The sequence below is a fragment of the Petaurus breviceps genome, unplaced genomic scaffold, assembly GCF_028583685.1.
Source record: "Petaurus breviceps papuanus isolate PSGF00001 unplaced genomic scaffold, PetGlider_PUasm1.0 126, whole genome shotgun sequence".
In the NCBI taxonomy this organism is placed as follows: Eukaryota; Metazoa; Chordata; class Mammalia; order Diprotodontia; family Petauridae; genus Petaurus; species Petaurus breviceps.
Window position 1 is genome coordinate 76841251 of NW_027185655.1, and position 25724 is coordinate 76866974.

General features: G+C 35.7%; 1 protein-coding gene across 3 annotated transcripts in view; it reads left to right on the forward strand.

Moving 5' to 3' along the window:
• LOC138168224 (probable ATP-dependent RNA helicase DDX60) overlaps positions 1 to 25724 on the forward strand; it is a 177548-nt gene that overhangs the window by 70697 nt on the left and 81127 nt on the right. For all 3 annotated transcript variants that reach the window (XM_069097259.1, XM_069097269.1, XM_069097277.1), the window contains exons 18-25: positions 1085 to 1204; positions 1954 to 2049; positions 4229 to 4344; positions 6189 to 6328; positions 6438 to 6547; positions 11330 to 11434; positions 15325 to 15453; positions 21991 to 22115. In XM_069097259.1, coding sequence (XP_068953360.1) covers positions 1085 to 1204; positions 1954 to 2049; positions 4229 to 4344; positions 6189 to 6328; positions 6438 to 6547; positions 11330 to 11434; positions 15325 to 15453; positions 21991 to 22115 — 941 coding nt within the window. The remainder of the gene's footprint in view (positions 1 to 1084; positions 1205 to 1953; positions 2050 to 4228; positions 4345 to 6188; positions 6329 to 6437; positions 6548 to 11329; positions 11435 to 15324; positions 15454 to 21990; positions 22116 to 25724) is intronic.

Consider the following 25724-nt stretch of genomic DNA (forward strand, 5'->3'; position numbering starts at 1 on the left):
CTATCTATCTATCTATCTATCTATCTATCTATCTATCTATCTATCTATGTATCTATCTATCTATCTTTCTATCTATCTATCTATCTATCATCTATCATCTATGTATCTATCTATCTTCCTATCTATCATCTATCTATCTTTCTTTTTATCTTCCTATCTATCACCTATCTATCTATCTATCTCCTCTTAGCATAGCAGGAAGATTTAGGAGGCAGCTAGTTGGTGCAGGGGACAGAGTGCTAGACTTGAGAGCCAAGAAGAGCCACCTTTAAATCCTGGCTAAAATATTTGTTGTGTGATTGTGGGCAAGTCCCTTACTCTCCTTTTATGTAAAACAGAAATAATAGTAGCACTGTCTAACTCCTGGGGTTGTTGTGAGGATTGCATGTGCAAAGTGGTCTGCAAACCTTAAAGTACTATGTAGTATTTTTAGACTAACTGTTTTGAGGTATACAATGGCCTTATTTTTAAAATTATTTTATATTATTTATTTATAGTATATTATATATTATTTTATATACTTATTTTTTTAATTGCATTTAAAATAAACCATTAAGCTCTTTCAGTTACAGTGACAGCTGAGTATACTTTTCTTTTAAAAAAAATTTACTTATTTTTAGTTTTCAACATTCATTTCCATAAGTTTTAAATTTTCTTCCACTCCCTCTCCTCCCCACTCCCCAAGATGGTATGCAATCTGATATAGGCTCTACATATATATTCTTATTCAACATATTTTCATGTTAGTCACGAGCATACTTTTCAAAGGCACTTTTTATTATCTTTTAGGTTCTACCTTAGAGACAGCATGGAATAATGGATAGAGAGGCTCCTTGGAATTAGAATAGCCTTAAGTCCCACATTTGTCATAGACTGACTCTATGACCCTGTTCTAGTGCCTTAACTTTTTAGTGAACCAGATGATTCTTTAAGGTTAAAAGTGAAGAGTAGTTGGTGATCTCATTTGCTAGTTTTCTTGCCAGGGAGTTCTTTACACAAGTGTCTGATGTCCTCCAAATAAAAGTTCTAATCATTGTGGTTCTTTGGTGATTTTACTAATGGATCCCTTTTCTGCATCAACCAGGCCCTTGTTAACCAAGTGTCAACCACTGTCCAGAGTCGGTTCACTAAACACCTGCCAGAAGGTCAAGTTCTATGTGGTGTTTTTACAAGGGATTACCGTCATTATGCATTAAACTGTCAGGTACTCAATGCTATAGGGGTTTATGATCAAATTGCTATAGAAAAAATGCTTAGTAATCCTTTGACTTTATAAATAAAGAGTCTGAGATGGAGAAATATAATATTATTAATTAAAAATGAGACATAAAATGAAATTAATGAAATTATTAATTTCACCCAAGCTTACTTAGTAAATTAGGAACAGGGCTCATGGCTCTTCTAGTATTTTTGAGCCCCAAATTTAAAACAACAGACCACAGTCCCATCTTGTTGACAAAGTAGCCAAAAGGATCTGTCATCATATTGGCAGTAAAGAGTTGAACCAGCTTTCTTACATCCAATTTAGAGTTGTTTCCCCTTGATCATTATTTATGAGCATACTTAACAACAGTAGTTAATCTCATTTTTTTTAGTAATACAATTTTTTATTTGAATTTGTATCTGATGCTGGATGAATTCCAGTGCAGGACGTGGTCCTTACCAGAACTGTTCATAACGAAATCAGAAAGGAAAGTAAAAATACCTTTAGTCAAATATTAGCTTTTTTTTCTTTTTGATATGATTTCTTTCATTTATTTATTGAAGGAATTTAAACAAAAGTATTCCCATGATACATCACAATTTCCATGAAACTAGTCCTAAAAAATTAAAACTGATTATATATTCAATTGATCAATTTAGAAGTTTGCAAACTTTAAATCACCACTTAACTGTGAGTTATTATTATTATTATTATTACTAATAGGTTTCAAATTTCAAATGTCTTTGTAGGTCCTTGTAACAGTGCCAGCCTGTTTTGAAATCCTTTTGCTTTCCCCTAGTCATCAAGAATGGGAAGAAAAGATCAGATATGTTATTTTTGATGAGGTAAGTGATTTTCTACTTCTCAAGGGTATATAAATCCTGAACTTATTTTAGGGATAAAATTATCTCAGAATGAGGTAATTTGCTAATACTGTAAGTTAATTCCCTTTGATGGGATTCAGAATGGAATTGCTTCCTATCACATTCTGTGCTATAGTGAATTATTACAATTTAGCTCCATTCTCCTATTCAGGCTCCAGTATATATCAATATAGCTTGCAAAGTTCTGTGTGTGAGAAATTCTTTCCTGGGTTCCTTGTATTATAATGGAAGCAGAATCCTCCCATTACATCTTAAGTCCTTAGAGGGCTTGCCTGGACTTCAGTCTATAGACTAGAGAAGTAGGGCTTTTTGCTCTTAGCTTCCTTGTTAATAGTGATGATGATTATTTAAAATAATCTCTTCTAATTTATTAAATTTTTACTAGACTTGTGATTTTGGGGCTATGGGTCTCCTGGAGGGGAATTTCTCCCATTATGCATATCAGTACTTTTTTTTAAAGAGACCATTCACTGGGGCAACTTGGTGGCACAGTGAATAGTGTACTCGCCCTTGAGTCAGGAGGACCTGAGTTCAAATCCAGCCTCGGACACTTAACACTTACTAGCTGTGTAACCTTGGGCAAGTTACTTGACCCTAATTGTCCTGCCTTCCCTCTTTCAAAAAAAAAACAGTAAAAGAGGTCGTTCATTGCCTCATTTTTTAATTAAGCCTTAATCACTGAATGGGTGCTGCCTCAGCCAAACTGAAACATATTAAAGACCTTAGCTTGAAAAGGCCAAGGTCCCCCACTGCATCCTGGGTCATCTACAGTTGTCCTGATCGATATCTGGCCACTGGACCTCAATGGCTCTGGAAGAGAAAGTGAGGCTGATGACTTTGCACAGCCCTCCCTCACTTAAATCTAATTCACTTGCATGTCATGGCATCACCTCCCTGATGTCATGTTCCTCTTCAAGAAGGAAGGACAAATAGCAGCAGCATAAAACTTAATCTTAGAAATGTAAGGTGTGTGTGTGTGTGTGTGTGTTTGTGTTTGTATGTGTGTATGTGTCTGGTATATTTCTGTATATCTGTGTGTGGCTGATAAAATCACATTTTATTTTTCCCTATTGCATGTAAAAACAATTTTTAATATTTGTTTTTTTTAAATGAGTTCTAAATTCTCTCTATCCCTTCTTCTTTTCCCTCCTCCCTGAGATGGTAGACAATTTGATCTAGGTTATATATGTGCAATGTTGAAAACATATTTCCATATTAATCATGTGAAAGAAAACACAGACCAAAAAAAAACCACCCCAAAAATCAACCCATGAAAAAATAAACTGAGAAAAAAGTATGCTCTTATTTGTATTTGGAATTCTTTGGTTCTTTCTCTGGAGATGGATAGCATTTTTCATTATAAGTCCTTCAGAATTGTCTTTGATTATTTTATTGCTGAGAACAGCTAAGTCATTCAGAGTTGACCATCATATTGCTATTATTGTATACAATAGAGAGAGCTTAGAAGAGGAGAGAAATCTTGGTCTTTTGACTTCTAGCTTTGCAAGGGAAGACACAGATCCTTATTCTCTTCAGAGAAAGGTCCCTGAAGGGAGAGAAAGCTTCTTGGTAAAAACTGACATGTAGAAGAATGGGCACTTAAATCATATCTCCATCACCAGCTTACCACATTTCTTTGAGTGACTTTTGGTATTCTCTGTTGGCTGAGCTGAGATAGCTCACTCCAAGTGAGAGAACTCATTCACTCTGTATATTCTTTGGCATAACTTCATCTGTATAATTTATCTGATTTGTCTTTACTCTTAACTTGGATAAATGGGTTTATGAGTAATTAATTTATGAGGAGATTGATTGAAGAGAGTCTTCTGTAAATGCATTTTGAGCCCATGGTTATAGAGAATTGTTTGAGACACTGAATGTTTCGGTGACTTCCCTTGAGTCAAACCACTACAATGGATTAGAGACCTTGAATCCAGGTCTTTCTGGCTCTGAAGCCAGCGTTCTCTTGGCCCTTTTGCCATAAACCCCTGCAAGTTCCATAATTATTATTATTCTATTATTAGTCACATAATTTTTGCATGGAATACAAAACGCTGCTCTCATATTTAATTTTCATTTTTTTTTGTCATGCATTATTTTCATACTATTTCTCTGAATAAAATATTTTTCACATCAACAGGTTCATTGTCTTGGGGGAGAAATTGGAGCAGAAGTTTGGGAACATCTGCTGGTTATGATCCGATGTCCCTTCTTGGCTCTTTCAGCAACCATCAGCAACCCTAAGCACTTCACTGAGTAGTTACCAGACTTTCCCCAGAAGATAATTCTTGCAAGAACAGTTGTTTTTATTTTGAATGATTGCAATTCCTCCAATATATATGAGTTCTGTAGTCTCTGATATTTCTACTGATTTCTAGCAAACTGGATAACTTTTCTCTGAATCTTCCAGAGAATATAGTCCCCTTAGAAATTTCCTGAAAATATATTCACTAGCAAACTCACAGAATCATAGAACCTCAAATCATAGTTCATCTAGTTCAAACCACTTCACTATTCCTAAGTGAAAAATAAAGAAAAATAAAATCATTTTAAATAATATACATAGTAAAGGAAAACAAATTCTAACACTGACCACATCTTATCCATGTCTCTCTCATCTATATTTATATCTATTCTACCTCTGTCTTTATTTCTATATTAACCTCTGCATCTATCTATATCTTTATCTACATATATGCATGTGTGTCTAAATCATCTATATTTAGAAATATCTCCATCTATTCTATCTAGACTCTGGATATAGATGTCTTTATAGATATATCTATCCACCTATATCTTACTCTGTACTCTTAAGGCCATCACATCTCATTTCTGTCAGGAGGAAGGTACCATAATTCAGCATGAGTACTCTGGAATCATGGTTAATCATAGTATTGATCAGAATTTTCTAAGTCTTTCTAATATAAAATGTTTTTATAATATCGTTATTCCTGTGTAATTTTTTCCCTTATTCCTCCTTTTCAAGAAACTTCCCAGCTTTCTCTGAAACTAACCCTTTTGTAATGTCTTACAGTACAATAGTATTTACCACATTGAAGAAACTCCTATTCTAAATCAAATAGATACAAAAATTACTATCTTTAGAACATCAAGGGTGCCCTGTTCAAAAACAGAAATGAAAGTTAACACTACTTGTTCCTAACTTATTGTTATTATTATTGGTTTAACTGTTTTATATAATCATTGTGGACAAATTCCTGTATGGAAACTCCTTTCACCAATTCACACTGGTAATTCATCCATGACTTAGAGTCTTAGAGATTGACTTGGAGAATTGAGAAGTTTTGCAAGTATGTGTCTGAAGCAGGACATTTTTTTAATCAGAAGAATTTTATTTAAAAAAATATTTATTATTAGACCCCATTCACAAACTCCTTAAATATGCAAGCATTAACAGGAATCTGATTCAAAGATCTGTAAAGATGAAACGTTGTACTAGTACATTAGACCTGATCAATGTAAAAATACTTCATAATTTTATAGGAGAAATCTTGGTTCAAAATTTTGAACCCAAGTCTTCCTGACTCCAAGGCAAACCCTTTATTCCTTTGCAAGGCCATGTATCTGAATAACTGAGATAATAATAGCTACCATTTATATGTTGCTTTAACAGTTGCAAATTCCTTAGTATTATCTTATTTTTCCCTCATCACATCCTTGGGATATATGTACTATTATTATCCTCATTTTACAGATGATGAAACTGAAGCAGGCAAAGGTTAGATGATTTATCCAAGGTCACACAGAGAATAACTTTCCAAGGTTGGATCTGAATTCACCTCTTCCAGACTCTCCAACCAATACTCTGCACCACCTAGCTGCCTTTGCACCAATTACGGAACACCATTCTAGGGCTTTTGACTACTACTACTACCACCACCACCACCACTACTACTACTACTACTACTACTACTACTACTACTACTACTACTACTACTACTACTACTACATACTACATAATCTGATTTCCAGAAAACAAATAATTTAAAAATTAAATTATAGGACTAAATTTTTGAGGTCCCCATGGGTTTTGTGTTCTGGTTTCTGGTAAAATAATATGTCCATTTTCCTTTTTTCAGGTGGCTACAATCTGTAAAAAGATACTGGCAGGAGGCTGAAAAGAGCATCGCAAGTTCTTATCCTAGCCTGACTACTCACGGTTGTGTCAGAGCCTCCCAAAAGCACTTAAAAGTAAAGAAATCTTACAGAGTCAGACTTGGTACTTTCAATCTTGAGTTCTTAATATATTCTTTTAAAATCATCTACATTTCAGTCATTGTCTATCTATTGGATCACATTTTAAAATTTCATTCTTTTTTTCCTTACAGTGCTTTATGAAGAGAGATATAATGATTTAGAGAAATACGTGTGTTCACTACAAGACGGTGACATTGTCTTTAACCACTATCATCCATGTGCTTCACTGACAACAGATCATGTAAGTTTGGTGAATTATTATTGAGAAACAATACAATGTGGTATAAGAACAGTTTTACTTAGATTTATAGACCTTTAGGTGTAAATCCATGTTTCCCTCCCCCATTCAAAGTTATTCCCTAATGTAATTACCAACTGCTTACCTCCTTTCCACTAATACTTACTTTCTATATACCACTCCTTGTCATTACCCTTCCTTCTTTCTGTCTAATGTCAGCCTTATGAGGATGGCCCTGAATTCATATATAAAAAACCCAACAACTCTTGATTGCTGAAACAGAATAAGCAAAGAAGGGACTTCTCACTAGGATGAAAAATGACACAGCCTTATGGTGGAAGAATGATGAACAGGGGATATTTGTGAGCATGCTCAATGACTCATGGTATAAAAATTTGAAGGTTCTGTCCCATGGTGATTAATGGCTTACAGAATGGTTTTGAAGTGATTCTAGACTGACAATCATATGAAAATATTTCTTTATTGGATCTTTCATATGCATAATCATGTGTGAATAGAATCCTCTTCCTCCACCTTTCCTACACCATGAGTCTATGAGTCGACTCAGTGCATACTCCTTCATAGTGAAATTGTACATTCTTCCCAATGCAAGAGGAATTTCCTCTGATATTTTGACATTTGGTCTAAGTATTTCTCTAGCACCTTATGTTGACATAGAGCTTTTCCTACTATAGATAATGTCACACTTTCTTTTTGGAGGTTTTAATTGCTTTTGTTGAACTGTTTCCCCCCTCTTTTTGGCTTTCTAAAAAGCAGTGGCTCAGGAGGGTGGAAGAAGAACAGGGGAAGGAAAGGACAGGGCAAGATACATATTGTGAAATGTAGGTGCTTATTGTTTAACTACAAAAACCCCCCAACACATTTTATTCAATACAGCAAAATATTCCAACAGGGTGTCTCCCATGCATGTCAAAATCTTAAGATTTAATAGTAATAATAGTAACACATTTTCATAGTACTTCTAATGTTTGTACTTTTTTGATGACCCTCTATTATTAATATTAATGATTATTATTAGTTATGCCTGTTAATTAAGACATAAAAAGAGATATACATTTATCCAAGGAATTTTTTGCAACCAAAAGGAGATAAGGAAGAGTCCAAATGGTAAAAGGAATTCCTTAGGTGGTGATGTCTTCCAGTTGTTCCTGTTTGCAAATGACATCGTGCTAAGTACACCAAGTCCCAGAATGCTATATACCTTAGTGAATGAAATACATACTCACTGAAAAGAATTTTCCCTATATATCCACACAGTAGAAGTAAAATATTTTTCCTATTGTTCAATCTATGACATAAAATTTGATGGATAACCTATGGAGCTGGTCCATTGGTACATAGTTTTTGGACAGCTTTCTTTGTAGATGGGCAATGAATTAGAGTCTGGCACCTAGGGGATACATGCCCCCCCAGGCTTTTTTAAAGCACTTGAATCTTTGGCTACTGGAGGATGCATACCAGCCTGCAGCTGTGACTCCTAGAGGTATGCTTCCTGGAGTGATGCTGAAGTACTGGGAGATTTGGATGCCAGAGAACTTTTCAAGTTTCCCTGCCTGTGCTGACACACTTGGGGCCTTGCCTGCTCCACCATCCTGGGGCTCAGTATCTCCCCCCTGGTTTGCTGAAATGGGACTTGCTGCTGTCTCGCTGGGATGTCTTCTGTCCTGTACTGCTCCTCTCTCCCAGAGTGAGAGGGGCCTTTCCCGTTAATCTCCCAAGCTTCTTGGGCTACAAGACTGCTGCACCCAATTCTTCTGCTGGCTCGGCTGTTCCAGGATTTTTCCTGGGGTGATCTTTTATGGGCTTTCAGAGGTCAATAAGGGAGGCTGAGAAGGACTTATTTCTTACTCTGCCACTTTGGCTCCTGGAAGCAATAGATTGACAAGAGACAGTGAGCAAACTTCCAGCATACTGGGTAGACCCTTATGGAAAATTTACAGGAGGACATGGACAAGAGTTTCCTCAAGAGGAAATGGATAGTGTGCCATCTGTATCAAACAGGCAGACCATGAAGTGGATAAAATACTAGACTTGGAATCAGAAAGACATGAGCCCAAATCCCACTCAGATGCTTTCTTAATGAGAATAATTAGAGCACCTATCTCACAGGTGAGCTGTGGGGAACAAATGAGATAATATATGGCAACCACTTTGCAAACCTTAAAACAATATATAAATGCTAGCTATTATTAAGAGTTTATTAGGTCTAGATCTATTAAAGTATTATGTTTGTGATAAGTATCAAATTTATGCTTAAAGAACTTGAGTAGCTCAGTTTGAGAACTTAAAATAATAGAAGGGAGGGTGAACAAACCTCTGAGAGCCCCCTGTTATGTATGCTTGCCACCTGTGTGACCTTCCATGACACTTCTTTGGGCATCAGCTCCCTCCTCCATAAACTGAGAAGGCTTGATTCATGTATCCTTTAACTCCTCTTCCAACTCTAAATCTTTGGTCCTGCCCTGGGAAGAAAGAAGGGAGTTGCTATCATCCTAATTTAAACTATGAAACTATATTCATTCCATATAATGTAGTTTTTCCTTCCTCCTTTCCTTCCTTTTCTCTTTCTCTTAAATTTTTTTTTCTTCTTTTTGGAGGGGGGAAGGTGGGGCAATTGGGTTTAAGTAACTTGCCCAGGGTCACATGGCTAGTGTTTTGTGCTAAGTGTCTGAGGCCAAATTTGAACTCAGGTCCTCCTGACTCCAGGGCCGGTGCCCTATTCACTACGCCACCTAGCCACCCCACTTTTTCCTTAATTGGAATGGTAGTATTGATAACGACATACTTAACACATAACTTCTCATTGTGAAACCCATTCAGTTCCCACATCTATTCCTGGGAAACAGATATAACAAAACATATTTCCATATTAATTGCTGGGCAAAAGGGAGATTCCTTTGCTCACTCCCAGGAACTATAAACCATTATCATGCACTCCTTAAAATATCTTCATGACTATCCTCTCTAGGCCTAAGCTATGATCTATTTTGTATTATCTGACTCAGTTAAGTGGAGTTCATATGTGGTAATTTCCTCTCCCTCTCTCCTGTTATCTAGGTCTATTTGGTAAAGCCTTATGAGAGTAATGGACTATGCTTGCTAATCATAAAATGCTGTATAAATGTGAATTAAATGTGAGCTACTATATAGATGATAGAACTGAATCAAATACTTTCTATTTGTCTGCTTTAAATCATGACTAGCTGTTAATTTTCAGCTTTGCTCATCAAGCTAATACTTTAATGTAGTGGATGAGAGTCAAAGAGACCCCTTACTGTATAAATTCCCAGAATATTTTAAATTTATTTTTAGTTTTCAACATTTATTTCCACAAGATTTTGAGTTATGAAATATCTACCCATCTTTCCCCTACCCCTACTCTGAAATAGCAAGCCTAATGAATACATCTTCTGCCAATCTGCTCTCTCTTATATCCTCCCCTATCTCCCCCTCTAACTTTCTAGTAGTGCAAGATGGATTTCTGTACCCCAGTGCCTGTATATCTTCTTTCCCAGTTGCATATAAATAAAACGCTTTTTTAACATTTATTTTTAAAGCTTTTTTTTCCAGATTCTTTCCCTCCTCACCCACCCCCAATGGGAAGATAAGTGATTCAATATAGGTTGTACATGTGTAGTTACGCAAAACATTTCCATAGTAGATATATTGTGAAAGACTAACTATATTTCCCTCCATCCTATCCTGCCCCCCCACTTATTCTATTTTCTACTTTGATCCTGTCCCTTTTCAAAAGTGTATGCTTCTAACTACCCTATCCCCCAGTCTTCCTTCCCTTCTGTCATTCCCCCCTCTTATTCCCTCCCCCCCTCCACTTTCCTGTAGGGTAAGATGCTCAATTGATTGTGTATATTATTCCCTCCTTAAGCCAAATTCAATAAGTAAGGTTGACCCATTCTCTTTCAACTTCCTGTTCTTCCCTTCCATTCTACAGTTTTCTTTTGCCTCTTTTATATGAGATAATTTACCCTATTCTATGTCTTCCTATCTCCTTCTCTCATTATATTCCTCTCTCACCTCTTAATTTTATTTTTTAGATATCATTCTTTCCTATTCAAGTGATCCTGTGCCATATGTCTATGTTTACATGTACATATATATACACACACTCACATATGTATTTATACACACATACACCTTCTTATATAAACATATATGTATGTATACATATATATACATATATGTTCCCTTCAACTATTCTCATACTGAGAAAAGTCTCATGAATTACAATTATCATTTTTCCATGAAGGAATGTAAATAGTTCCACTTTAATAAGTTCCTTATGATTTCTTTTTCCTGCTTACATTCTCATGCTTCTATTGCTTCTTGTATTTGAAAGTCAAATTTTCTCTTCACCTCACCAGACTGCCTTCAGCGGGAGATTTGTTTCTTTCTGTAACTTTGTGGGTTCTGTGGCTCTAAAATTTGTTTAGAGTCATATTTTACAGGTATTGGAGGTGGTTGTGGCAGGAGCTCATGGAATTTCCTTCTGCTTTGTCATCTCGGCTCTGTCCCTCCCCAGGATATTTTTTAAAGTTAGTCCAGTAGAAATGTTTGAACAGGACAAACAATTTTTTCAAGATAATCACTGTTTTCCTACTCTCATTTTATTGTCACTTTAATTAAATAAGATGAGGTCCTTTAAACCCATGGGTAAAGAGATAGTGAAAGTGGAATATAAAACTGATATAAAATAAAATACAAAAAGAAATATTTTGTCACACTCTTCTTATATTGATTATACAGATTGAGAAGTATGGGTTTCCATCTGACCTGGCCCTTTCCCCAAGGGAAAGCATACAGCTGTATGACACTATGGTACAAGCATGGAAAGCTTGGCCCAAGACTCAGGTAAGTATATATTGCTAGAAGTTATTCTTCTTTAATACTATTAAAGAAATTGAATGTAAAGCTCAAATCCAATAATATTCATTGCTTCCTCCCAACTACTCTACTGAATGACCTCTTTTAAGTTCATCAGTGATTTACTTCTTGCTAAATCCAATAGCTACTTTCTCAGTTTTCACTTTCTGTGCATCTGTGGTTTGGCACTGTGGACTCTTCCTTGACTTGTTCCTTTCGGGGCTTCCTTCCACTACATGAAAGATTCTTTCTCTGTCTCTTAAAGCAAACCTTTGGTTTCCTCACTGATTCTTACTCTTCTTATGATATCAGTCCATGACCTTCTACTTCCTTCCTTCTTTCCTTCTTATTTAAGAGCTCATTCCAGCTTCATTTAAGTTGGGAATCTAAATGGGGCCCCATTGCCAACTCAAGCTCAACAGATCTAAAACAACTCATCTCCCCTCTACAGTGAATTCTCCCTTTCAACTTTTCTCTGTCAGTCTTTTTTCAGTTAATTTAGTTGAGAAATTTGGTCATTATTGACTCATACTCTATATCCAGTCAATTAATGAGTCTTGACAATGCTTTCCCTAAACATCTCTTTTATCACCTCTTTCTTCTTAATTATGATTGCTGCCTTTTTAGTCCTCATCCACTCAAATCTAGGACAAAACGTCACAGAATCATGAATAGTCTAGATAAAGTGAACATGAACTCATTCAACAAATCCTGAAATATAAACAGACCTTTTTCCAATTTTTTTTTTTTAAGCAATCGGGGTTAAGTAACTTGCTCAAGGTTACACGGCCAGTTATTTCTGGGTGTGGTGCTGAGTGTCTGAGCCCGGGATTCGATCTCCAGGTCGTCCCAACACTGGAGCCGGTACTCTTACTCGCTGAGCCTCCTGGCCGCCCCTCTCTTTCCAATTTTAATGAATAAGTTAAGACAAATAAAAGGCTGTACTCTTCATGCAGTGAGTCATAAACTTATGGAAGTCATTACCTCAATAGATGATGTTAGAAAGAAAAGCAAATGGAATTAGGTATAATATATTTTTTACCTTTAAAATGGAAATGTCTTGGAGCTGGTGATGACAAGAAAATAGTAGGTTATTAAGTGTCTGACCCAGAATAACCTAAGATGACATTCTTATGCTCATATAATGACTGCAAAAACTGCCCTGCTGAATAGGTCCCCTAAAGATTGTTATTATTTAATCTTAACTGGGTTATCACTTCTGGCTAAGAATTCTTTGATTTGTCCTCTATTAATTCCTTAACATGACCAAAGAGGCTATCTTAATACTTTTCTTTCTGCAAGCTTCCTTACATATAATAGATACTTTACCCATTTTCTTCTCTCTTTTATTCCTTGCATATGACATCACTTTATACTTACTGCCTTTATCAATTATCCTTCAGTTTTTTTACTCCAAAAATTCTGTGTTCTCACCTATCCCTTGTTTCTGTCCATTGGTTTGAAGGTAAGTGGACCTCCATTTAGTTAAAGCAAAACCATCTGCCTTTGCCCTTGATTGAATACAATCGCATCTATTTCTTGTTTGAACTTACTCTGTCAACCCCCATCCTTTGGTTGCTTCCTTTCATGTTAGAAACATATTCAGGTATCCCCTTAGAGAACAAAGCAAAGCAAAATTTCCCCTGACCCTGCTACTCCTTCAAGTTGTTCTCTTATTTCTCTTTTCTTCTACTATAAAATTGGTGTCTACACAATGGTCTGTACTTTTCCTTTACATTCCTTTTAATATGACTGGTCAGGATTACTATTATATATATTATATATTAATATTATAATTCTCTACATGATCTCATTTTCTTCAAACCAATAGCCTTTCCCTGTCCTCATTTTCCTTTCCAACTACATTTCCTCTCTCCATAGATTTATTTATTCATTCAACAATCATCTTTCACATTATGTTCTCCTGTCTTGGTTCCCATGATATTGAACATTGATAGTATCATTCTCCCTCTTGGATTTATTTCTTTTTTTATGCCAACCATTGGTTTATCTTCCTCTCTTTCTCTGTGTACACACACACACACACACACACACACACACACATACACACACACATACAGAGGAACACACACATACACATTGGTGAGATCATGTATTCTTACACATAATAGATATTTAATAAAGGTAATTTAATTTGATGCAGATCAGCTCTCATATCTAGTTCTTTGGTTCTGACCTTTATTCAGAATTTTAGTTTCAAATTTCCCATATCATGTTGAATGTTTTCTATTAGTACTTCGAAATTGACATGTGCAAAGCTGAATGGACTATTTTCTCCTCCCAAACTCCCACTACAACTAACCTCTTTCTGTAGATGGTACCATCATCACATATCATCCTCACAGTCATGGAGGCTTGAAACTGTAGGAGGTTTGACTCTCCTCTTTCAATCCCCTTCCCTTGACAAGTCATGTACTAATTATACCTTTTTTATATTTCTCATCTCTTTCTTTTCTCTCTACTACTGCCAAACTCATCAGTTACAAATTAGTTTTCTCTTGGACTGGGGTAATATTCTCCCACTGTTTCTGCCTGCAGTCTTTCCTTGTAATGTTCACATATATTTCCAAATAATTTTCTTAGTCTACTCTGACTCTTATTCTTCATGGGGGAAAAGCAAATCCCCTAGTGTCTCCCCACTGTTAACTGCTTATGTTGGCATTCAAAGCCTCTTATTAACTATATCTAACTTATACTTATAACCTTACTCCCCTTTATACACTTTTCCAGCCAAAGTACATCTTTTTATTGCTCTTCAGTCTTAAGCTGACCTTTTCTGTCTCTGTACATTTATATGTCATATTCCATAGGTTAATGCATTAAATGGACTTCTGTGCACTGTCTGCCAAAATCTCCTCCTTTAGATCCCAATGGGTTGTTGACTTACCAAACTCCCCAGAACCCTCCCTCCCCCCTACAGTGATCTCTGTCCTTTGATTTTCTTCCTGAACATTGTTTTGGGTCTCTTGCTTACACTTATATCCTAATTCTTTAAATTATTGTAATTTGTTTTATTTCTTCTACTATATTTCAAGTCCTTGAGGGAATGGATCTTTGTGTTTTCGGCACTTATCATATCATCTCCCATTTAGTAGGTGCTTGATTAAAGTTAAATGAATTAAATTACTGAATTGACCTTGTTTATGAATTCCTGTTATAAATATGATGTACAACACAACATCTATCACTTAATAGCTTGTTTCATATAGTTTTTTCTTTCATCCTATGTTTGTATATGCCTAATATTAATTTTTTTACCCCACCCCACACCCTAGGATCTAGCATGGTGTGACAACAGTTCAGAGAATATTTTGTGTTGACGTTGTCAGGTGCTGTGAGGGATGCAGAAGGATTTTTTTTTCAGAATTTATTTATTTATTTTTAGTTTTGAAAATTCATTTCCACAAGATTTTGAGTATGGAAACTGCCACAGCTGCCAGTGGTTCAGTTCCCTGAGATCTGCTCCAGTTGGTCTGTGCTGCTGGTCTCTGCAAGTGAGGCCCACTAGGGACTGTGAGATGCTCCCAGCCTGGTGTGATAGACACATCCTATTGGCTTGCCAGGCTGTACTCTGCTGAAGGCGTATTTACTGTCTTTTTGTGGGTTCTGTAGCTCTAAAATTTGTTTAGAGTTATTTTTTTACAGATATTTGAGGTAATTGGGAATAAGCTCAAGTAATTTCCTGCTTTTACTCAGCTATCTTGGCTCCACCCCACAGAAGGATTTTGTGATAAGCTTTGCCCCAAAGAGCTTATAGTCTTCCTGGGGAGATAATATACAAAACAAAGTACATCTACTGGATTTTGTTAACCATGTTTAAATAATTTAATTTTCTCTTGATTGTGTTTCTTTCCAAGGAATTGAACCCTGAAGAATTTGTTTACTTTAAGGATAAAATTGTCATTACAAAGATGGATGCCAGAAAATATGAAACAGCATTAAAGGAAGAAATAGTTAATTGGATTAAAAATGGCCATGAAAACAAGGTAAATATGTTTTTAAAATGTTACTTTTTATAAAGTTACATTGACAAAACTGGAACATAAATTCAATGATTTATATAATTCAGGGCATGGTAGCATTAAAAAAAAAACTCTGTGTACCTCTAGCATTAGAAATATAAAGTAAATAACTGAATGGGGAGTTTGGGATAGAGGAATAAAGAGACATCTTTCTTCCTCTGTCTGAGTGCCATACAATGCATGTACCATGGCATACTAGCACATATGAAACACTTAGGAGGCTTTGGAAGGGAGAACATATTACTGTCAGTGTCAGTGAAGACTGGTAGCTCCTCCACAACTTATAGTCTTAGTGTTGCCTGGGGCATTGAAAGATTAAGTGTTGGGGCAGTTATGTGGTTCAATGGTTCAGATAAGCTCAGTCATTATAATTTTATAATATTTAGGTTTGTTTTATTGTTCTTTCCATTTATATTGTTATAGCCCATTATACATGTTGTTTTCCTGGTTCTGCATGCCTCACTCTGTATCTTCTCCTGTGCTTCTCTGAATTTTTACTGTCATTTTTTATTTCTTGAAAAAAATATATATATAATTTTATTTATGTTTGAAAAATATTTATTTAATATTTAATTTTTTTCCATTACATGGAAAAAAATTTTAGTATTCATTTAAAAAAAAATCTTGGATTTCAAATTCTCTACCTTCCTCACTATCTTCCCCTCCCCCTGAGACAGTGTGCAATGTCATGCAAAACGTATTTCCATATTAGTCATGTTGTGAAAGAAAACACAGATAAAAAACATAAAAAATAAAGAATCAAAAAAAACCTGTGATTCAATTTGTATTGAGATTTGATTGGGTCTTTTTCTGGAGATGGATAGCATTTTTTCATCATAAATCATTCAGAATTATCTTGGATTATTACATTACTGAAGATAGCTAAGTCATTCATAGTTGAACATCACATGATATTGTTGTTACTGTGTACAATGTTCTCCTAGTTCTGATTCACTTTGTTTTTGTAAATCTTTTCAGGTTTTTCCAAGCACATTCCGTTCATCATTTCTTATAATATAATAGAATTCCAAAACTTGTTTCACTGTTCCTCTAATGGTCATTCCCCTCAATTGCCAATTCTTTGCCAGCACTGCTATAAATATTTGAGTACAGATCCTTTTCCTTTTTTAAAAAAAAACTCTTTGGATCAAGGCCTAATAGCAGCATTACTGGGTCAAAGAGTATTATGGTTTTATAGCTCTTTGGGCTTAGTTCCAAATTGTTCTCCAGAATATTTGAATCAATTCACAACTCCACTTACACACTTATTTCTCACACTTTAATTTTTTTTAGATATCATCCCATCATATGCAATTTATATTTGTGTTCTCTGTCTATGTACACTCCTATCTGCCCTAACAGTGAAAAAGTTCGTAGGAGTTACAAGTTTTATCATTTCATGTAAGAATATAAATAGTTAAACCTTATTGAATCCTGTATGATTTCTCTTTCCTGTTTACCTTTTTTATACTTCTCTTGATTCTTGTATCTGAAAGCCAAATTCTCTTTTCAGCTCTGGTTTTTCAATCAGGAATGCTTGAAAGCTTCCTATTTCATTGAATGTCTATTTTTTTCCCCTTGAAGAACTATACTTAGTTTTCTGGGGGAGGTGATTCTCCCAGGAGCTAAGTGGTAATCTTTTTTCCTTTGCTTTCCCAATTCCAAGCCCTCTGATCCTTTAATGTGTGAGCTTGCTAAATCTTATGCTGACTCTGGCTCTACAATATTAGAATTGTTTCTTTCTGGGTGCTTAAAGTATTTCATCCTTAACCCAAGAGTTCTCAATTTTTGGCTATGATAATCCTAAGACTTTTTATTTTGGAATCTTTCAGGAAGTGATCAGTAGGTTCTTTCAACTTCTATTTTACCTACTGTTTCTAACATATCAGACAATTTGTTTTCTTGATAATTTCTTGAAAGATTATCTCTAGGATCTTTTTTGTTTATCATGGCTTTCAGATATTCCAATAATTTTTAAATCGTTTCTCCTCACTGTTTTTAGATATGTTGTTTTTCCAATGAGATATTTTATATGTTGTCCTATTGTTTTCATTTTTTAAAATTTTGTTTCATTGTTTCTTGATATTTTATGGAATCACTAGCTTCCACTTGCCAAATACTATTTTTAATTGAAAAATTCATTTTAATAAAAAAACCCCAAATTTGTGACTTTTCGGGGGGCAGAGCTAGGATAGCAGCATAAAAGCTTGAAAATTCCCTGAACTCCCACCATAACCACCTCAAATATCTATAAAATATGTCTCTAAACAAATTTGAGAGCTGCAGAGCCCACAAAGTGACAGAGAGAAAAAAATCTCCTGCTGAAGGCAGTTTGGCAGGTGGACAGGAAGGGTCCATCACAGTGTGCTGGGAGCAGAGCCCAGTCCCATGTGAGCCTGTAGTTTTAGCATGAGGACAAACCAACTAGCCAGGGCTGGAGGGACTTTGGGAGAGTGGATCTCCAGCAGCTGTGGTGGTTTCCAGAAATATCAACCCATAAATGCCAAAGATAAAGTAAAAGGTCAGTGGAGAACTCTGTTGGAACTGGGGAAGATGGAAGTGTGGTCTGGCCTCTGTTCCCAGAGCAAAAAGTGGTAGAAGTGCTTCAGCTGTGCAGCCGCCTCCATGTGGCTGCTTCAGAGCTCCCAGCTTGCAGAATGTAGGGGGGCCAACTGACCATCCAGAGTGTAATCACCCTTGCTTTAACCTGCCTGGATCTGGATTACGATCTTGGGTGGTGGTTCTGAGGTGTGTGACCAGTGAGACAGAGCATATGGGGGCTGTAGAGATGGTGCCCTTCTAATAGCTCTGGAACCTGTGAAAACCCCAGTGATTTGGGACAAAGCTCTCCCCTCTGGAAGAAGAGTTCTACTGTGACAAAGAGCTCCAAGTCAAGAAATTGACAACATGGCAACATGAGCAAGCAAATGAAGCAAAGCAAGCACAATAATCCAACTTTAGATTCCTTTTTTGGGGGAGAAAATGGATCAAAGCATGGAGCAGGAGGAAGACAACAAAGTCAGAGCTCCTTCATCAAAAGCTTCCAAGAAAAATATGAATTGGTTATAGGCCATGGAGGAGCTCAAGAAGGATTTTGAAAACCAAGTAAGAGAAATGGAGGAAAAATTGGGAAGAGAAATGAGAATGATGCAAGAAAATCATGAAAAGAGAGTCAATAACCTGACTGAAGAAAATAATACCTTAAAAAAGAGATTAACTCAAATGGCAAAAGAGGCCCAAAAAGCCAATGAGGAGAAGAATGCCTTAAAAAGCTGAATTTGCCAGATGGAAAAAGAATTTCAAAAGCTCACTGAAGAGAATAATTCCTTCAGAAATACATTGGAGCAAATGGAAGCTAATGACTTTGTGAGAAATCAAGATACAATTAAACAGATCAAAACAAATGAAAAAAAATAGAAGGCAATGTGAAATACCTCATTGGAAAAACCACTGACCTGGAAAATAGATCCAAGAGATAATTTAAAAATTATTGGACTACCTGAAAGCCATGATCAAAAAAAGAACCTAGAAATCATCCTTCAAGAAATTCTCAAGGAAATTTCCGTGATATTCTAGAACCAGAGGGCAAAATAGAAATTGAAAGAATTCACCAATCACTTCTTGAAAAAGATCCCAAAAAGAAAATTCCTAGGAATATCATAGCCAGGTTCTGGAGTTCCCAGATTAAGGAGAAAATATTACAAGCAGCCAAGAAGAAATAATTTGGATATTGTGGAAACACAATCAGGACAACACAGAATCTGTCAGCTTCTACATTAAGGGATCAAAGGACTTGGAATATGATATTCTGGAGATCAATGGAGAAAGAAATCGTAAGGAACTTATCAAAGTTATGATCAAAGGAGCTAGGATTAAAACCAAGGATCACCTACCCAGCAAAACTGAGTATAATGTTTCAGGCAAAAATATGGTCATTCAATGAAATAGAGGACTTTCAAGCATTCTTTATGAAAAAAATCAGAGTTGAATAGAAAATTTGGCATTCACATACAAGAAGCAAAAATAGCATATTATCAAAGTTGAACCTTTTACATTCCTACATGGAAAAATGATAATTGTAACTTATGAAACTTTTCTCAGTATGAGGATAGTTGAAGGGAATATAAATGTATGTATATATGTATACATATATATGAGATTATATATATATATATGAGAGTATATGTACATATGAATACATATGTGAGCACATGTATATATATATATGTACAGATATACATAGACAGAGGGCACAGGATCAATTGAATAGGAAGGGATGATACTTAAAAGGTGAAATTGAGAGGTGAGAGGAATATAATGAGAGGAGATGGGAGAGACAGAATGTGGTAAATTATCTCCTATGGAAGTGGCAAGGGATAACTGTTACAATGGAGGGCTAGAACAGGAAGTAATCTCATTGAATTTGGCTTAGGTAGGGAATGACATACAAACTAAATTGGATATCTTGCCCTACAGGAGAGTAGAGGTGAAGGGGATGAGAAGAGGGCTGAAAGAGGGGAGGGCAGGTTGAGGGGGAGCATAGTTAGGGACTGGGTCAAAGTAGAGAATAGAACAAGTTGTGGGGTGGGATATGATGGTGGGAAATATAGTCAGTCTTTCACAATATATCCACTATGGAAATGTTTTGTGTAACTACACATGTACAACCTATATTGAATTGCTTATCTTCCCAGTAAGAGTGGGTGATGAGGGAGGAAGGGAAAGAATCTGGAATTCAAAGTTTTAAAATCAAATGGTTTTTTAAAAAAAATTATTATTGTTATTAATTACATGCAACTGGGAAATACGATATACATGCAATGGGGTATGGAGATCCATCTTGTCCTACCAGATTGTTGGAGGGGGGATGGGGGAAGATATAGGAGAGAGCAGATTAGTGGAGGGAGTATATAGTGAGATCACTGTTTTGGGGTGGTTGGTAGGGGAAAACACAAGAAGAAAAATTATAACTCAAAATCTTGTGGAAATGAGTGATATAAACTAAAAAATAAATAAAATTTAATTTAAAAATAAATTATATTTTGAATAAAAAAACAATTTTTTTCAGATTTCATAAAATTCTATCTACAAATCATAGGATCATTGATTTGGGACCTCTCATTCAACCCTCATATTATACAGAAAGGGAAATTGGTGCTCAGAAATATTAAGTAATTTGTCTGAATTCACAGAAGTAGTAACAAGGGGGCAGTCCAATCCTAATTTCTAAGGCATTATTGTCTTCAGCAAATTTTGATACCTCTTTTTCCATTTGTCAAATTCTACTTTTCTGAAGTTTTTCCTCTACTATGAAATTTTGTATGCCTTTTTTCATCTATCCAATTCTGCTTTTTTTTGGTGCATTCACCTCTTCAGTGCTTTTTTGTGCCTCTTTTACCATTTGTCATATTCTGCTTTTTTTAAGGTGTTATTTTCTTCAGTATTCTTTTGTGGCCCCTTTACCATACTGTTGACTCTTTTTCATGGTTTTCTTGCATCCCTCTAATTTTCCCCCATTTTAAATCTTGTTTGATTTTTAAAATTTTGGAGCTCTTCCAAGAATTTTTTTTTGTACCTGAGACAAATTCACATTTTTTTTTGATGCTTTGGATGTAGCATTTATGACTTTGTTGTCTTTTTCTGACTTTATTTTTTGATCTTCTCTGTCACCATAGTAACTTCCTATGGTCAGGTTCTTGTTTGTTGTTTACTCATTTTTCAGCCTATTTTTTGACTTTTAACTCTGTATTAAAGTGGGGCTCTGTTTCCAGGTTGGAGGGGGACCTCTTCTAATCTTCAGGCCTTTCTTCTTGTTGTTCTCAGAGTTAGTTGGGGGGGGGGAGGTTGTAAGTTTTCAGTTCTTGCAAGAAAATGTGCTCAAAAGGGACGTGTGGTCTCTGCTCTTCTGACCTGTGCTGTGGTCTGTGAGTGATCATAAACATTCTCTTCCATCTTAGAACTATGATCAGGTTCCCATTCTCCTATAGCCACAAGCTCTTGTGAGTTAATATTTCTCCTTTCCCTTGGACTGTGACCTGGATCCATGTATGGCATTGCAACAGAGTCTTGCACCCAGTGTCTAGCAAAGAGACCCCTGCAATCTCCTTCTGACCAGTTATTCAACTTTCTCTGTGGGATGAGAGCTCCAGAAGTTCAATCAAACCCCCTCTCTTGCGCTCCAAAGACCTGCTACTCTTTTACTGAGGCCTGGCATGTTTTAGACTGTACTCAACTCTCACCCTGGTGTGACAGACCTTTTCTGCCATACTTCTAAGTTTTCTCAGTCTAGAAAATTATTTTGCTCCATCCTTTCATGGTTTCTACAACTCCAGAATTTTATTTGAGGCATTATTTATAGTTGTTTGGAGGGGAATTTGGGAGAGAACAAGAGAATCCCTGCCTTTTCTTCTCTATCTTGGCTCTTGTTTTTATTAAATTCTGTTTTGGGCCTTGTTTTATAGACTATTTTTAAATTCAATCCCTTTGAATGTGTTGCTCTAGGCCAATCAAGTGCTGAGGATTCTTAGCCCTACTCCTGTTTCTCAGTCAGATGGCATGGATCATATGTTTCCTCTTCTTGTTGAAAATTTAAGAAAAATGGATAAACTACCTGCATTATTTTTTATGTAAGTAACAAATAGTTTCATTTGGGCTTTTTCCCCCTTCAAAGAGAATATGTTGATAACAGCTGAGCACAAGTGAAAGATTAAGATGGTTTTTCTGCTGGAAACTTTGCTACTTGTGAGGCCCAATTTTTCATCATTCTGTATACATTTGTTAAGATGCTAATATGTGTTTTGTTCAATGACTTTTATTTTCCTTTGTACTTTTAGGAATAATCTTTAAGCAGACTATTGACTGGTCTACTTCTGGATTTTTCCTAAATATGCTCATTTATTTCAGGTCCTGCTAATTTCTTTTTGGATACTGTAATCATTATTTGAGTGTGATTTAGTACTTCACAAAAATCAAATGCATATATATGTGTGCCTATGTGTATTTACATATATGCATATAAATGTTTATATATATAGATGCATATATACACATAAATATATAATGTATATGCATACACATATACACACATACATCTATATTTACAGTGGACATTACTAGAAAATTCCTACTGGTTTTTAGTCAACAATAAGCATTTATTACGCAACTATTACATACTAGGTATCATGCTATGTGCTGAGTATACAAAGAAAAGCAAAAGAAAATTCTTGCTCTCAAAGAGTTCATGGTATAAAAGGAGAATTATCTATGTTTTGATAAATACTGATAATAATATAAAAATAAAATTAAATATGTGGGTAAGAGGTTTGAATATGGAGATCCTAGCATTTTAATGACATTTCACTTCAATTCATGGCATAGTGGAAAAAAATAGTGACTCTGGAATCAGAACATCTGGATTCAAATTCAATCTTTGATTCTTATTATTTTTATGACTTTGCTTATTTTCCCTAAGCATCAATTTCCTTATCTGCAAAATGAGATGGTCAGACTAGAATACCTTTGAGGTTCCTTGCATCTCTAGTTCCATGATCTTATCTATTACAGGCTACCTACTATTTTTTTTTCTTTTGCTCAGTTCCCTCATCTGTAAGTAAGGTTCTGCAGACATTAGTATGAACATTTCTGGCCTAGACTTGCTTATTCTGGTCTGGGAATTCTTAACCTGAGAATTTAATTTTCAGTCTGTTTTCATTCAATTTGATATGCATCTACTATGCACAAGGCACTATAGTAGAAGCTGGACACACTAAAGCTTCTGCTAGTATTTGTCTTTTTAAGTTGTTGCTTATCTAGGTCCTAGCAAAAAAAAACCCAACATAAATACATTTTCCAGTTTCTGCTGCTAGGTGACAATTGCTGTGAAGTGATTCACTTGCTCCTATGATTTTATTTGTAAGAGAAGGTCCTGATACAAGGTAAATGAAGCAAAAATGTGCCTTGGAAAGAGAAGAAGAGAAAGGAAATGGATTCAGAAGTAACATCCTAAAAAAATGAAAACATGAAAAAATTAAGTTATTGACAAAGTCATCAAAAGCTCAAGTTTCCTTGGTTCATCCCTCATCAGTTCTAGGAAGATTTGATAGATTCTAGTATTAACATTTCTATCCTAGATTAGCTTATTCTGTTCTGGAAGTTTTTAACCTGAGATTTCAGTGGTCTGATAAATTTGATGGAAAACATTACAACTTTTCAAAAATTAACTTTTAAGAGAAATTTAACATTTTATCAATTATGGTTATCCTCCTACCACATGACTCAGAGAAAGGATCCATCAGATACTCCAGACTGTCCAAGGTTCATAACAGAAAAAAGATATTAGGAACCTCTACTGTATTCCAAAGGAGTCTTAAAATGTCTCACAATCCTGGCTTAATCCTGCTTTGGAGGATCCATAGGGCATTAAATTCTAGGTCTTATCTAGGATCTTGGAGTATCAAATGAGATAACTGTAATCTTAATGCTCCTTGCAGCTGCTGTGGAGGTTTAAAGACTAATAACACCAGCATACAGGAGGGCTGCTAGCACAGGTTCTTTGATCTGCTTTTCTAAAGGAAAGACAATTTTAAAGGGGTCACTAATCTTATTTTAATTACAGATAAGTAGAAAGAAGTGAGTATTCAAGGAAGTATGCAATATACAGGGCTCCAACTGTTTAAAAAGAATAATACAACCACTTAACCCAGATCAGAAGAACACCAACATCTGCGTAGTTGGTAGACTCTTAAATAGCAACCCAGAGTCCCATGCAGGGAATCAAAAGTTCCTTCTCATGAGTGAGCCCCCAAAGCAAAATCTCACCTCAACATATTATCTATCTATCTATCTATCTATCTATCTATCTATCTATCTATCTATCTATCTATCTATCATCTATCTATCTATCTATCTATCTATCTATCTATCTATCTATCTATCTATCTATCCACACACTTTCAACTAATATACTTCTAGCCAGAAGGCTTCACAACCCTCATGACTCAGTGCCTAATTAGCCCATTACCAAAAAGTGTGAATGCCTTCCTACAAGCAAACCTCCCCATAAGCAAGCTTTCCATTAGGCAAGTTCCTCCCTCAATAGGCTCTATATGACTCAGAATGTATCATAGCTATCATTGAGATATCGGTGTACCTTTAGACCTGGCAACACGGCTCCTCTTCCAAGGGAAAAGGGGGACACATGTAATCATACAGTCCTATTAATGGACAGGGATGATCTTTCTATTGCATTATCATTATATTAACATACATAAAACACTTTGTAATCTTGAAAATGCTTTATGCATTTAATAATAATGATGCTATTACTACTACTACTGATACTGATAATGATAATAACTCTTCAAAGTCCAGCCCCTCAAAAAGTCATACATCCCTGCTGTGAGGGGATTAGTGATAGCTAAGTAGGAGAATGCCAGCCATATGATGTACAAGGGAAATTTTATGTCAACAGCAAGTCAAGTCAACAAGATTTATTAAGTGCTTACTCTAACCCAGGCCCATAGTGGGTGCTAAGTGCTGAGAATACACATACAGAAATAAGAAAGCCAATCCTAGCCCTCAGTGAACTTTGCATTCTAGTAAAGGAAGATAGTACACAATGGGAAGCTGAAAAGATGGGGTGTGTTTTGGGGAATGAAAGTTCCTGGTGTGGTGACATTGTAGAGAAAATCTAGAGTCAAGAATTTATCCTGGAAAGTAATGAAGCTGTGGCTAGCTTAAGTATGTTTTTGAAAAGCAGGTTGTAGGAGGAACCAGTCAATCAGGAGAAGTGGGAGAGTATTACTAATATGAGAAGTGTCCAGGGGTAGAGTGAGTTTCAAGGGTGAAGAGGTTTCTGGGAGTATTGTATGTATTGAGAGACCATAACTCCAGCTATGAAGGCCTGGAAGGACTCTGAATTAATGATCGATTTAATTCAGTACTGATTGGGGTAGCTCCCTGGTCAATATAATGTAAGTTCTCCAAAGAGTCAAAAAAGGCAAGATGAGATGGGCATATGAGCTAACTTTAAATGGAACTTTTATGACACAACAATGTAAGATACATTGAAAAAGTCAGAAATACTGTACCAATAAATACCCACCTACTAGAAAAGCTTTAGTGCTTAATTGAAATGGGAAAACCATGAGTTATGGTGAAAAGGACTTTGACATGAATATTTTCTTTTTTTTTTAATGTTTCTCAAATCAGCAAAAATCTCTTTGTCTCCTTCAGTC